Source organism: Anabas testudineus, chromosome 16, assembly GCF_900324465.2.
Source record: "Anabas testudineus chromosome 16, fAnaTes1.2, whole genome shotgun sequence".
In the NCBI taxonomy this organism is placed as follows: domain Eukaryota; kingdom Metazoa; phylum Chordata; class Actinopteri; order Anabantiformes; family Anabantidae; genus Anabas; species Anabas testudineus.
The window spans coordinates 9,816,198-9,830,880 of NC_046625.1; the positions used below are offsets into that span (position 1 = coordinate 9,816,198).

General features: G+C 38.9%; 2 protein-coding genes and 1 long non-coding RNA gene across 3 annotated transcripts; 2 read left to right on the plus strand and 1 right to left on the minus strand.

Moving 5' to 3' along the window:
* The first annotated feature begins 1,602 nt into the window (after nt 1-1,602).
* Nucleotides 1,603-6,395, plus strand: si:ch211-149k23.9 (germ cell-specific gene 1-like protein). The gene is made up of 6 exons (XM_026372883.1): nt 1,603-1,991; nt 3,458-3,640; nt 3,808-3,855; nt 3,981-4,133; nt 4,231-4,342; nt 4,473-6,395. The coding sequence occupies exons 1-6, from the start codon at nt 1,796-1,798 to the stop codon at nt 4,843-4,845; spliced, it is 1,065 nt and encodes a 354-aa protein (XP_026228668.1). The 5' UTR covers nt 1,603-1,795; the 3' UTR covers nt 4,846-6,395.
* Nucleotides 6,396-6,409: 14 nt separating this feature from the next.
* On the minus strand, nt 6,410-10,934 carry rcvrn2 (recoverin 2). Its single transcript, XM_026372884.1, has 4 exons — nt 9,607-10,934; nt 9,010-9,505; nt 6,942-7,053; nt 6,410-6,517 (listed from the first exon to the last, which is right to left on the minus strand). The coding sequence occupies exons 2-4, from the start codon at nt 9,388-9,390 to the stop codon at nt 6,429-6,431; spliced, it is 582 nt and encodes a 193-aa protein (XP_026228669.1). The 5' UTR covers nt 9,391-9,505; nt 9,607-10,934; the 3' UTR covers nt 6,410-6,428.
* Nucleotides 10,935-12,012: 1,078 nt separating this feature from the next.
* On the plus strand, nt 12,013-14,018 carry LOC113170689. The gene is made up of 2 exons (XR_003299660.1): nt 12,013-12,153; nt 12,419-14,018. It is a non-coding gene; the product is annotated as an uncharacterized LOC113170689 (long non-coding RNA).
* The last annotated feature ends 665 nt before the right edge of the window (nt 14,019-14,683 follow it).

Consider the following 14,683-nt stretch of genomic DNA (forward strand, 5'->3'; position numbering starts at 1 on the left):
TTAATGCATTTATTTTCTGTTCATCGTAGTTTGTTAGCTTTTGAATACAAAGATTATACCACAGACAAAAAAAAATTAAAATAAAAAATCTTATGTAATTCAGTTTACTGGTATGTTCAACAATGAATTTCCAAGCTTCACTGTAAGATTTAAAAAATCTAATGTTGGTTTTAGATCTTATTCTCATGCGCCTTTCTTCTTTCTTTATTTTGAAACCTTCCATATACATTTTATTCACTGGTCCTGATGCTAGATGCTAGATTATGGTTATTCTGGCAGAATCTAGAGTGGATTAGCCTGAATGCAACTTGTTCATGCTGTACTCAACTTTCAGTGCTTACAGTGTTATACTCCATATGTTATCAGTCCTCATTACTCATTCGATTTCTTAACTGCTAAAGAGTAATGTTTTGGAAATATTTACACAAGAAAAGGTGATGCACATTTATTTCACCCACTAATGTTTCAACATCATCAGTAATAAATATGTTTTTATGATTTGCATACGTTATGAAAGGTGTTTTATAATTTATGCAGATTTTACTCTAAAATATTTGACTTGCAGCTGATAGCTGATAACGCAACCCTTTGTTTTCATAGTTGTAACCATGCTATGATGTTGATTTGATTCAGATAACAGAAACCACACTGACTGGTTTGCCATGTGGATCAGAGACTGAGCTAGATTCAACTCGTCTGACTTGTGTTCCACTGTGTTTCAGGGGCTGTGTGCTGACAGGGAGACTTTGCGTGAGAGAGACAGAAACAGCAGACATGGTCAGAGTTCACTTCACACTAAAATGCACCTAACACAAACAGATTAAAGCAGATCATCAGGGGATTACCAGAAAAAAAAATTATTCTGATCTGTGGCTCATCCATAATTTCATCAAAAAGAAAAAAAAAAGTAATCTCTTGTTTTGCTCCCCTCTGTCTTAGGGTGCAGCAGTGGTGTTGATAATGAGCAGCAGGGTCAGGCTGGCTGTGTTAATCAGGAAGCAGAAAAATGACCATAACCTCCTTGTATAAACAGCTGGATGATTTATTTAACTCATTACTAAGCTAAATGTCGCTATTTGAGCACCTTAGTTTTACTAAGTCTACTCCATTCATTCACCCATTTAATTTATTTTCTTGGCAGTGAATGAATTACATTTAGGGATGTCTTCCATCTCCTCCTTAGATATAAAATAAACATTTTAGTATTTTTAAATGCTGGTAGTCATACTGATATAAAACATTTATACTAGTGTATACCAGTGTTGAGGCTGGGGTATGTTTGGCACTATTCACTCCAGGGATCAAAATCAGGATATCACTTTAAAGCTGTCTGAGCAGCACACTGTTAAGTCTTTGCATCCCACTGTTCTCTCCTACTGTGAACCACTTTCCACCTAAATCCCTACTTGTTCATTTATTTCCCATCTGTCCGTTCCCACGTGCATCAGGATCTTATCCAGTCCCCTCCTCATTCATTCTCCTTATCGTCCTCTCTTTTTAATCACGCTGACTTAACAGTAGCTCATCGTCAGCTTTGTTTTATTATCTTCTGTCTGTACTGTTATGTCACATTTATTTTTGCTTTCCATTTAAACCTGGCAGCTCATCACCTCTTAAAACCACCCCGAAGTATACGTTCTTCCCTATCAGCTCCATCTGTGACTGTGTTAATACCCTTTGTGCTGTTTGTCTTACTTCCACCTGCACTCTTTCCCTTCTGCCCCTTCTTTGCCTTACTTTCTCCCCCCTCTCTTACGCTAACCATCCCCCCGCCTCACCCTCCTCCTGTGTGGCCATGCTGGAAGGTATGTCCCGTCGCTCTCGCTCCCTGCTCTCCCTGACCTTGACCAGTCTGGCTCTGGCCCTCTCCATCCTCGCTCTCTGCACCTCCTACTGGTGTGAGGGCACACACAAAGTGGTTAAACCCCTCTGCCTGTCGCCTGTGAAAATGAAGAACTGTGGTCAGAACAACAGCGAGCCTTACACCACAGGTACTGAGATATTGTCTTTCATCTTTACTCATTATTATTGTGCTTCCTAATGATTTACTGTTTCTTTTAAGTATAAGCAGTGTGCCACATGCTAATATCCATTATTTTGAGTCTTAACATTATATGCAAAGTTACCAGTAGATAAAGATGCCAAAACACCATGGCGGAGTAAAAAGGACAATATTTAAAGTTGCTCTAGTAAGTGCAGAAATTGTTCTTAAGTACACTAGTTGTGTAAGTGTACTTCAGTAACATTAACATTTCATGGCATTTTAGCATTGAGGTGGCTGAAGAGAAAAAGATAATGCCGAGTCCCCCTCATGCCGTCTGAAAGCTGAAATAAACAGGAGGAAAACGTAGTGAATGTAGATCTTTCATGAGTGGTAAATGTTTCCTTGTGACTAATCCCAGTATCTGTTGCAACATGTTCAGGAACATAACAGTTCTTGAGTTCATGGATTCATCCTATCTTATTTCACCACAGGCTTTTGTTATTGTCAGGGAAAATGTGATAAATATTCAAACTTACAGTCACAGGTCCCCCTTTTTCCAGACAGATACCCTTTTAAAGATAATGCATTGATGTTTTGAGCTGCTTTCATAAACATGAGTTATGGTATAAAAAGTTAAATGCATACTAACTGTCTATTCATTGTATGTGCTGTCTAGAAAGCATGTAAATACAGTCTACACTGGGAGTATTGCCACTTAAACCTCCTGAAATATGATGTACCTTTCTGACATTGACATTACCAAAGTTTTGGCCTTGAACCTGATTACACAAGCACTGAATTTCTTGATCTTTGCACTGTGTCACTGCATAACAACCTGCCTGAATAACCTGACTGGCTTCTGTCACTGTCCTTGGTTTTGATGTTGTATTAAATCTTTTTTTTTACTTGTACCTTTGTCCCACAGAGAACTTCATTATGACATAGTACTAATCTTTGGGGTGTAAGGTTGAATCCCAATCCCTCCCTCCCTGGTCTTTATTTTTTCAACAGATACGCTTAATCCAGGTTGAGATTAGTAACTTTATTGCATAAATGAATCAACTTTGACCACAACATGTACTTTATGAACTGAACAGAACCTAACTCTCCCTTATGCTTCCAAACCTGATTCACACACACACGTGGGATGACAAGGTGCTCGCTGACAGAGCTGCACGCAATTGCAAAACACAGAAGCATGTGACTTTTGAGACCAAGGTGTGATTGGAACACTTGCAGATTGTTTGAGCTCACGTTTTTGTTCCTCTCTCTTTCTTTAGTACATAGTTTTTTTTTTTTAACAGCACTATATTCCTGTCCACACACGCCTACACCCAAATTAGTAGTTTGGTGTTTGATTACCGTGCTGATGTTTCAGTGTATTTTTTGACAGACCTGATATTTGTGGGGTAAGAGTGCAGTAAGCAGGCACGAATGCTCTTCTCAGTGTTATCTTCTTCTGTTGTCACACAGAGAGTCCAACTCAAAACCCCTTCAACCGCACACTGTCTCCAGCCAGGAGAGAGGAGCTAGCCAGGATCAGACAGCGGCAGCTGGCCAATGCAGTGCACTACATCTGGGAGACGGGGGAAGACAAGTTTGCCTTCAGATACTTCCACACCGGCTTCTGGGAAAGTTGTGAGAAACACAGTGATGGTAAGATCACTAGGCGCATATCCATCATACCTTCAACTTGGTCGTGGACACAATATAAGTTGAGCTTTTAGAGTCGTAAATATTCTTTAAGTTTATGTTTTCTACAAACTTCAAAAGAATTATGTTTATGTCTCTATTTTGTTCATATCTTTGAATTTTGTTGGCAGGAGAGAAATGTCGAAGCTTTATAGAGTTAACACCTGGGGAAACACAAGGTGAGCTGTGTATTCAACTTGTAATATTATAATGAAACCATGAAATATTAGTTTGGCTTAATGTTAATACATCATTTTCAACTTGGATGTGTGTGTCCATTGAGTATGTTTTTCAAATCTTGCAGGTGTGCTCTGGCTGTCGGTTATTTCAGAGTTTACGTACATCGGCCTGCTCGGGATGGGCTTCTTACTGATGTGGCTCGAAGTGTTGTGCTCTCATAAAGAAATGCACTCGCTAAAAATCAATGCCTATGCAGCTATCTGTACTGTGCTATCAGGTGAGATGTTGTGTATCCTTTCATTTGACTTGTGTTTTTATTTGCGTGGTCCCCTGTTTGCTAGATTTAGCTAACAGATTGGTTTGGTTTCCTGTAGGTCTTCTTGGGATGGTGGCTCACATGATGTACACCACAGTATTTCAGATGACAGTCATTGTCGGCCCCAAAGACTGGAGGCCTCAGTCCTGGGACTATGGCTGGTCATTTGCGTAGGTGGCCACTCTTTATAAACAGAATACAAACGTGTATTATTCAGATATGCATATCTCTTGATTGCAGGTCATAGTGATATATTTTTGTTGTTTTCCAAGTACTTGATCCTGTATCTTCTGTTCCTAGTCTTGCCTGGGTGTCCTTCAGTTGCTGCATGGGGGCCGCTGTGGTCACACTCAACTCCTACACGAAGACCATCATCGAGCTACGCCGCAGACAGAGGCTGCGACTGGAGGAAGCAAGAGCTGCCACCCACGCACCATCCTATGATGAGGTTGTTCCAGGAGGTGGGCTCTACTCTGTCAGCGGACTGTTGCATTGTCCAGATGGCATGATCGACGTAGCATGGGCCCCGAATGGCAGTGTGGTTGGAGTGGGAAATGGGGATGTACCAACGCTGGTTTTGGTAGGAGGCTGTGGGCCAGAGGGGTGTGAGGACTGTGAGAGAGAGATGGATGAGATGGAGGAAGCGATGGACCGAGTCGATTCACCTTGTTAGAGGATCAGTATCATACACATCAATTAAAAGGGCTGAAAAACTGAAAGAGACTATCACTGTGCTGGAGAAGGATCAATGGGAGCAAACAGATCCTGTTTTTGACTTTGAATGAACTTGGGACATACCAACCAGGCTTGAAGACCAATGAAATGAATACATATCAAAATGTAATGACTACATTGTATGTATAAGTCACACATGCATGCAGGAATGCATGTTTTCTGGGTATTTCTCAGTGCCTCATGGTAGGAAAGTAAATTTGTTTCTGTGTGTAAATGCATGTACATGTTTAAATGATTTTTCTGTTTGCAATATACCAAGAGAACCATCATTGCAACATAATTTTACTGCAGCTGAATGTTTCTTCTCCTGTTGAAACCCAACAGTACACTCTGTCCTTAAGAGTAAATATGCAATATTTTCTAATTTATCTAGATGAGATACCCAACATGTTGTTGGGCTCGTCTCTCTCTTGTGACAAACGTATGACACATATAGCATTTGGATGCAATGCATGTATACCAGAAACAAACATGATCTCTGTGCAGATGCACAGTCAAACCCAGAAGATAGACACATAGAGATAGAAAGATTACAGAGATTTTGAAAAGTCTGCTCTCTTATGTTGAACAGAAGATTATGTGTAAACCAGTAATCCCGAGTTGGATGGAAAGAAGGAAGAACAGAGTGAGGCGAGATGGAAGGCATGTGAAGGGATGAAGATGGAGATGGGTGGTGGGGAGAGCAGGTTGTGGGTGGTGGTGGTGGTGATGTGTGTGGCTAAGAATGAAAGTTAGAAAGAAATACAGGCACACACACATTTAAATTTATATCATAATTTCATGAAAATAATGCTTTTAACAAATGAATATTACATTCTGGTGTTTGCTGTGTTTAGCATTAAATTAACCACCATTTTCTAAGGTTAAATAAACGTATCTACGTTTACCTTACACGTCTGTAGGTTATACAGTTCGGATAATCCTGGATTTACTGTCTGAGTTAAATACAATAGTAAGTAAGACACGTAAAACCTAAAGCGCCACTTCTGTCAACCATATAATGTACAATATATTTCTAGGTAAAGGAATCACGTATTGTTTTTTCCAGGAAGTATTAATTTCCAAAGCACAGATGTGTGAGAAAAACAAATTTACTGTATAACACAAAACAAAAAAGCCAGAACCTCTATTTGGACATTTCAACTTATGTACAAAAGCCTGAACCTAACATGTGGGTACAATACTTTTTCATATATTGTCATTAACAGTCACAATCTCTAGAGACAACATTTCCTCTGAAACATTTAAAGTGTTAACAATAGAACAATGTCTGACATAAGTTAATAATTTGATTACCCCAGCATCTAAATCACATGAATACAGTACAGTCCCCCCAAATAGCCTATTTGATCAGAATAGTTTTGTCTGCACATATTTTGAAACACTAGTTGATATCAATTCTTTGACAAAAAAATGTGACATAAAGTCACTGAAAAGTTAGGACACAGTTGAAAAGAGTATTTACAGTGAGGTATGAAGTGGATTAAACTTTGGGGAGGTGAGAACGGGGCAGGAATGAACTTAGTCTTTCATTGGTTCATAGTGAATAAGACGCATTGCATTCTCATTCTCAATCACTCCTGTGATGAATTCCCCTTCAGCCAGCCGCTCTGTGAGGTGAAAAGAAAGAATGGCAACACGTTATAGTGGAAAGACAACAGCACACGACATGTACAGTGGGGAATTTGGAGTAAACATGAGGTTGAATAATGACTCTATCTTATCTGAGAAATCCGGTCTTATCTCCTGTGCGCGTGTGCTTGTGTGTGTGATTGAGACAGCAGCATGCGAGGCAATGGAGTCACTTAAGGTTTCATGGTCCATGGCTGATACGTAAGTAGATACGAGTGATGCTGTAACTGGGGATGTGCACCCAGGTGGATTTGTTATTAGTATTAAGCCAAACAGCTGACTGTAGGATATAATCCTCACTATGGGATGTGGGAGCAGCTTCTGGGTAAAGGTAGAACAAGCTTTCACTTATTTTCTTTCTCTGACGTAAATATATAAGTGATAAGTTAGATAAGATATTACCGTTGTCTTTCTTATCGAAGAACGCCCACAGCTTGTTGGCTCTCTTCTCGGGTGTGTTCTCATCCTCTGGTAACCTGCTCTGCTCCTCCTTGGGGATCAGCTTAAAAATGGCCTGGGGAGGGGGTTGGGAATAAGATGGGTGATAATATTGCATAATTTCTCTCATATAAATGGTGTTTGGAACAACACTGCAGTACACAAACAAACACGTACATGCCAAGAAGCATGTAATCTGTTGGACAAGCGAGTAAGCTCACTGTCCTCTTAAGTTAATTAGCTTCTTGTGTGTGCTTATTGAGCCTCTGATGTAAAACAACTTGACATTTGCAGGCAAGCAACAAACCATGATTGTTGTCATTAGGCACTATTTACTCATGGGCAATGTGGCTGAATACAATCAAATCAAGTAGCCTGAATTCTCCTAGTGACAAATGACCATCTGAAGCAACAAGACTGATCATGGAGGGCTTGACTGTTGCTTTTTCGTGGACCATGTGTATAAGTTGTAAAGTCAGCTCATTATTTGAAATGAATTATTAATCCATCCACAGCAGAAACTGTCATGCTTATGTGCAATTTTTCAGAGATGGTTAATCTGCAATTGGTCACGTAGAATCCTTTAGATTGTAAATGACTGTGCACTTAGGTTCAGATCTTTAAGTGTGTGTCCCACTTAGAGAGGAAGCACTCATCTCCCACATTTAAGACACCTAGATTAACATGGATTAGTGCCAAGACTCAGGCCACAGGCCAAACGCCAACATGCCATCTCTTTTCTCTCGGGACTTGCCCCTCAGCTGGTCGTCTGTGCAGTTCAGACTGTGAGCTTGTAAATGACAGAAAGTCATATAAAATCAAATCAATCTGCATGAAGCAGCTGCTTACCCTCGAATTAGATTTATTTGGGCCTGTTTACAGTGTTTATTCATTAGTCATACCCCATCACTGTAGTATAATATACTAGACTGAATTAACTTTCTCTGTTTCTTATATTTATTTTTACATCCACATCTAGAACAAATCAGATCTTTCTGATTTGTAACATGAATAGTAACTGTAATATGGATATTATAACCTGTGCATGTAGAGGACCTGTCTTTTTCTACCTCTGGAGTGTTTCACAGATTAAGAAAATCTAATTTTGTTTGTAGGTTATTGAATTTCTTACGCAGTTTTAAAACGTGGCTATTTTACGCACAGCTTGTAAACCTGATGCACATGGACTCGGGCCAGTTGGCCAGGAATTAAATCCCATTACAATGCTATCTGGATTCTCGGCTGATCTGTCTAAACCTCTTACAAATCTATATCACTTGTTTTAAAACAGAAGCTAAGAAACTTCACAACCTGCATCTCACTGAGTTTTGATTACTCAGTCCAAAGTGACGGCCTCAGATTTGACTGAGGGATGACGAGGAAACTCTTTTAGCAGTGTTATTCATTTCTCATGAGAAGTATCTAAGCACTAAACCTGTAAGAAAGATTATCAGGAGTTTGAGGTTCAAATAGGCTGCTAATTGAGATGGCAATTAGGACTCAGCCCTACATACCATGAGAGGGATGGACACTTTCCAACAGATGGCAAGGAATGTTATGTGGACCTCGCAGGAGGTAAACACAACACCAAACCTGATAATTTGATGCAGTCTAACAGTAATTCTGCAAACTGCGGCCTCACAGCTGATGTCAGAAGATGAAACCTCTCTTACATTTCAAATTTAGCAAACCTGCTATAAAGTGTAGTTTTAAGGCAGTGCAGTATATTCGATTGCATTAGGTCAGTTTTTCCTGTCATATTTTACAACTACACCTTAAGAGCTACTGTGTGATTACATGAGTAATTATAAAGAAATTTCAGGGAACAGTTGCTGCATACTCACATCACTTTCACATCTGTCTAATATAGTTTTAGAGAGAATAATGAAATGCAAAAATAAGATACACATTTAGAAATGTAGAACATATATCATCACAGAATAGAAACAGAACAGTGGGAACTTTTAGCTTTCTGTCACTTTAGGACACTCATCCATTCACCGTCACTCATTAAACACCACCTCACTCTCACCTGGCAGATCTCTGTCACTTCGGACTTGTTGATGTAGCCGTTCTTGTCCACATCAAACAGTGAGAAGGCCCACTCCAGTTTTCTGGTCGTCTTCCCAGTGGAGGTCATGTGCAATGCAATGATGTACTCCCTGAAGTCCAAAGTGCCATCGTCATTGGTGTCAAAGGAGCGAAACACATGTCGTGCGTAGCACTTGGCATCACTGTCGGGGAAGAAGCGGGCGTAGATCTGTTCAAACTCTTCTGGTGATATGCGTCCCGTTGGGCACAGCTTCTGAAAGTTCTCATACCACTGGCAGATTTCAGTTTCAGTGAATTTGGTGCTGAGCTTCAGGTCTTCCAGGATCTCCTTTGACAATGCGCTACTGGTTGCATTTCCCATGGTGGTTGCTTTTAGTTTCTTAGTAAAGTGTCAGTTCTGTCAAACTCCCTGAAGTTTGTGTAACTTGAGATCTTCAGAGGCTTGCCACCTGAAGCTTTTTTTTTTCCCAAAAACACTGCAAATGAGCAAAAGAAACATGATTTAGAGATTTAAAGAAGTGTTCTGCTTATGAAAACTAACATAACCAAGGTGATCACAAATGGATAAAACGCTTACCTTTGTGTTGTGTCTTCAGGCGCTGGCCAGAGAATTGAGTGTCTGTCTTGACAGTGAGACAGTGAGATTTAAGGAGGGCAGGGGGAAACACACTCCTACCATGGGTGACTGGGTTAATTCTGTTAATGCGGGATTTAAGTTGGCTGAGCTTTTGACTGAAATGAACCCCTGGGTTCTAATTTTCGCTACTGGGTCTGGAAGTCTAGAAAGATCCATATGACAGTAGTGAGTTTGTTGTTGAGTTAAATTATTTATACATGCAGACCATGAGCTATTGCAATGTCTTGTGGTTTGTTCATCCAATAATTTAGTCTTACCTTACAACTCAGTATTAATCACCAGGCATTTTTAAATGCATTTTAGTATTCTCCTTAAGTCACAACTCTGTGTATATGAGAAATATTAAAACTGTATGATTCCTAAACAAAATGGTTTAGTAAACTGACCAATAGATTAGCAGACCTTCCAGGAAACCTTATGAACAGAGCCTCAAGTGGGTTTTCAAAGCTAGCTTTAGGTCCTGCAGCATTATATCTGATGTTTCAGTAATGGCCTTTCAGTGGATTTGGTTAACTACTGACCTCTAATTCCACACATCCATCTGTCCTTCTCCTGCCCACCCATGCTTCAAATCCCACCTGCTCATGTCACATCGTTCAGTGTCAGCTTTCTCTGAGCATCCTACGTGAGGTGAGCTACGATGATGCTCCTATTAGACCAACTTTTCTGTCACACTCTTTCTTCTTTCCGTACATGCTGTCTGCATGTCTTCATCATTTTCTGTTCTAGACTTAATTTTTGTTCCCTTTTGTCTCCACAAAGTATCGTTTCATGCACTGAAGCATCCTGTTTTTGACACTAACACAAACATGCCCACTGATTTTTTACTTTCATTTTCCACTGGTAGGTACTTCTGTTCAGTCCCTTACCACTCAGTCCTGATTCTTTATGTATTTAATTATAGTGTAAAAGTTTTTTTTTATTGTTGTCGTCAACAACTGTCACCCTACAGCAGGGTTCACAGTAATCATCAGCACCTCAATCTCACCTCATGACACTTAAGTTGACACATTTACGTCATCAGTCTATTTTTTTTTATGTCTGCTTTGATTAGACTGAAAGTATTATCTTGATTGTCTTAACTGTTGTTTCAAACTAACTTAGCATGGAGGTGAGAGTTGATGTCTTACATATTTGCACAAGAGTGTGTAAATAGAAACAGAACTGCATTTATGTTCCCCGTTCTTTACCTATTACGATGTATCGTTACCATTCATATCCTTATTTTTGCAACAGGATTTTCTTTGTGCCATAAATATTCTCATTGAGTCCATCTATTGGATTACTAATGCCCCGCCCTGTCCCACCCAATCCAACACTTAGCCAATTATCATCATCTTCAGCCTGTGAGTGCCATGACCAAAAGAATTACCCCCTCCTCTCCACAAAACAATCCCTGACATCTGATTTATGCCCTAGACTGAACTAATTGCTAGAGCTAGTGCAAGCAAGGATTTGTGGCTACTTTTGAAATGTTTTTCTGCTTGTGGACAGTTTAAGATATCTGATGCCGAATCGCCTTAATGAGACTATCACCCTGTCAGACACTTAATAAAGGAATGATTGCATTGTCTTTACAAACATATATTACACAATATATATTTAATTTGCAGGCGGTAATGTATAACACGCATAAAAACAACATAGTAACAGGTGAAACTTAATAGTAGCAGTCAACACATCTAAAAATATCTGCAATTAGGCAAGTGTCTTACCACTGGCAATGTCCCAGTTGGCTGGACAGCATCATAGCGTATTAACTGACTGTATCAGCCTTCACCTGTGTTACAGCATTGACCCGTGAAACGTCAGCACTTTATATACTGCTAATCTGCTCCCCTCAGTGTCAACATACCATGTTAAGCCAATTCATTCATGTGTTGCTTGATACACCATAAGAAAAAAATCTAATGTTAATATCAAATTATTGTGTAACTGCTTATTTACTATTTGATAACAGCATGATAACATTGCTCATTTCCTCTATACCGCTAGATAAATATCAAGACCATTCATTCCTTATCACATTTCAAGAAAGTCACAGGGTTGAATAGTAGCTACACCTCATATTGTGAAGTGAGAAATGGGAACCTTTAACAGGAAAATGTTTTTAAAAACTAAAACCCTTCCAAAGTCTAAACAATGCCTTGGTGGGACACAAGTCAAATCTTAAGACTGAAAGAGAGAGGAAAAGAGGAAGGGAGTTGTTCCTAGATAAATATCTGGTAATGGGCTGTAATGGAGCCTAATGACAGACGAGAACTTCCTACTGAACACAAGGAAACAAACAAATGACAACAATCTTGACAATTGTGTCCACCATCTTGCGAGGCCTCATGTTTTGACGTATTTGATAAAGGTAACAGCACTTGGGTCCCCTGCTCCCATTTCTAAACACATTGTCCAGAGAGAAAGTCCGCAGCACCTCTAAGTTTTCACTTAGAGAGATTTTTTATCTGAAAATTGTCACATCGAAGCAAGACGGAGGTAAGCAATGTTGTACTATTTTAATAAAATACTTTCTTTTTCTAAAGTTATCAAACTTATCTTTTAGTTTTGTGAGCTGGAGCAAAATAGCCTATAATGACGAACTTCATAAGTCTAGAGAATAAAACTAACCTTTCACCTGTCTTTGTATCTATAATTACATTTTGTAGCTTTGTATCCTAATTTAATTCATTTTAGAAATTAGAGAATAAGAAAAAATATGGCTTAGAACTTACATATTAAACATCATCATGTCATTTTGTAGGAAGAAGAAAGGTGTGGGAGATATAGTGCTTGCCAAAGTTACGTTTGACCATTTGACAGAGGAATTAAAACCAACCATGACAACAAAGATGGAAATGCTCAATCCTTCCGCTCTATCAAATGTCCCTTCTGCTGTCACCTACAACCCTAAATCTGAGACAGTGACCTTACCACAAGGGATCACTTCAATTGCAGGCATCACTGTGGTGACTGGCGGTGCTGAACTGTCCTGTGGATCCTGTATGCTGGCCTTTTGCTTTTGGACAACTCTCATCGGCTTCAGTTGTATAGCTGTGGGTCTGTGGGACCAACTGAACCATTTTACAAAAGGAACCTCCTACTTGCTGGGATTGGGAATTGTGATTCTGGCGGCCAGTGTCATGATTGTTGGAAGTGTTCTGATGTACGGGTGCCTGACAAAGGAGAGGAGAGCTCTGTCACAAAAGAAGATGGAGGATGGAAAAGAAGTTCTTGTAGAGGGTGGCGGGGTAATTAAAAAGGTGACAGTATAAAAAAGACAGTAATGACAGAATGTAAAAGAGAATGGTGACAAATCTGAACATTTGACTATTATGACTATTATGTAAATAACACACAGTCATACTGGGCAGTAGATAAATATTGTTGTGCTCTTCCTTGTATCGTACAGTCTAAATTATGCAGGAATGCAACTACAGTAAACACATCAGTTCTTCCATTTCATGTTACTTTCTATTTCTACCCCAGTTTAAGGGAACTCATGTACTTTATACTGCACTAATTCTAAGCACCAGCTACTTTTAGTTACTTTGATCAAGATACACAAAACGTGAGCAGCTTATAAGATTTGTTCTGTATGATTAATTGTACCTTTATAGAATAAGCTAGATAACAGTACATAAAATACTAAAATGAGCTTTATTCTATCCTGCATTCTACAAATTAACAGTAATAATAGACAGCAATGATACAGTCCTTCTTACTTATACTTCAGTAAAATGTAATAAAAGTGTGGTGTAAATATTTTTTATATATTGTTTCTTTTATCTAAGTAGTACTTACCATTGATACTTGTGATCTTTCCTAGACTACTATTGCATGTACCATGTAGGCAGGTAATATGCAATAAATGAATGAATGTGAAATGTTGATATGTATGTGTGTGTGTGTGTGTGTGTGTGTGTGTGTGTGTGTGTGTGTGTGTGTGTGTGTGTGTGTGTGTGTGTGTGTGTGTGTGTGTGTGTGTGTGTAATCTGAGCAATTTGACTGTTATATGCAAATTAATCTTGTATGTAAATCAGCCTTAAAGAGGAAGTGGGAGATGAAGAATGTGTTATCAAGCTGTATAATTACAATACAGGTGGACAGATACAAAAAAGGTATGTTGAGAAAAGCGTTATCATAAAGGGCTGGAATCAGGAAAGCAGAAACATTAACCGAACAAGGAAGGAAAAGAAGGAGACAGAGGGAAGGTGTGTTAGTGCCTCCACCTGCTGGAAATAAAACTAACTGTAGTCTTTTCACCTAATGGCATTACTCACCTGACTTACAGTAAATGTTTTGCCCTTTTTGCCTCACCATGTGTAACCACAACGGAAATAAAACTAAAAAATCTGCTAGCAGCAGTGGTGAAATGCAACTAAGTGCATCTACTCAAATATTTTACTTAAGAAGTCATACAAATATGAGGAACTCGAGTATTAAGTGTGTTTATTTACATGCCACTTTATTTGTACTCCTTAGCATATCTTTAGAGTCACATACTGTACTTAAATACTACTTATCAGAGCAAATTCCATGCAAAAAGCTAAATATTTAAATGTTCCAATTATTTTGATGTAAAGAATTCCTGCCTTTTCTTTTATTGAGTATTTTTGAGTATTAATGAAGTGCAGTTTAAGACTTTTGGTAGAGTTGGTAGAATTGCATAAATTCACTAGTCCAATAAAAAGGCAGGTAACTGCATAAAAACACTCCGCTGCTAGTAAAAGTACTACTTTTAATTCTTTAGTCAGGATAAAGTGCCAAGTAAATGCTCTGAAATTTAGTTTATGGTACAAGAAGTCAAGAAGAAACCAAGGTCTTTTAGTAAGGCTACTGAATTGGATGTTGTTGATGCCATAAATGTCCAGATTTGTTCAAAGGTGAAACTGATGGCAATTGATAAAAAATAAGGACAAAGATCTGTGCTACCAAAGATCTAGGTAAAGCCATGACAATCCAGTTATAATTTATTGCTTGATCATATGTTGTAAAAGCTACACAGCCAGAACTAGTAACTAAAGTC

Bases quoted from the DNA above. Each gene is read 5' to 3' on its own strand.
- si:ch211-149k23.9 (XM_026372883.1), top strand. From the start codon at position 1,796: ATGCTGGAAGGTATGTCCCGTCGCTCTCGCTCCCTGCTCTCCCTGACC. The intron at 1,992-3,457 runs GTACTGAGATAT...GTTGTCACACAG, and splicing joins CAGCGAGCCTTACACCACAG to AGAGTCCAACTCAAAACCCC. The intron at 3,641-3,807 runs GTAAGATCACTA...TTTTGTTGGCAG, and splicing joins TTGTGAGAAACACAGTGATG to GAGAGAAATGTCGAAGCTTT.
- rcvrn2 (XM_026372884.1), bottom strand. From the start codon at position 9,390: ATGGGAAATGCAACCAGTAGCGCATTGTCAAAGGAGATCCTGGAAGAC. The intron at 7,054-9,009 runs GTGAGAGTGAGG...CCCCCTCCCCAG, and splicing joins AAGTGACAGAGATCTGCCAG to GCCATTTTTAAGCTGATCCC. The intron at 6,518-6,941 runs GTAATATCTTAT...TTCACCTCACAG, and splicing joins CTTCGATAAGAAAGACAACG to AGCGGCTGGCTGAAGGGGAA.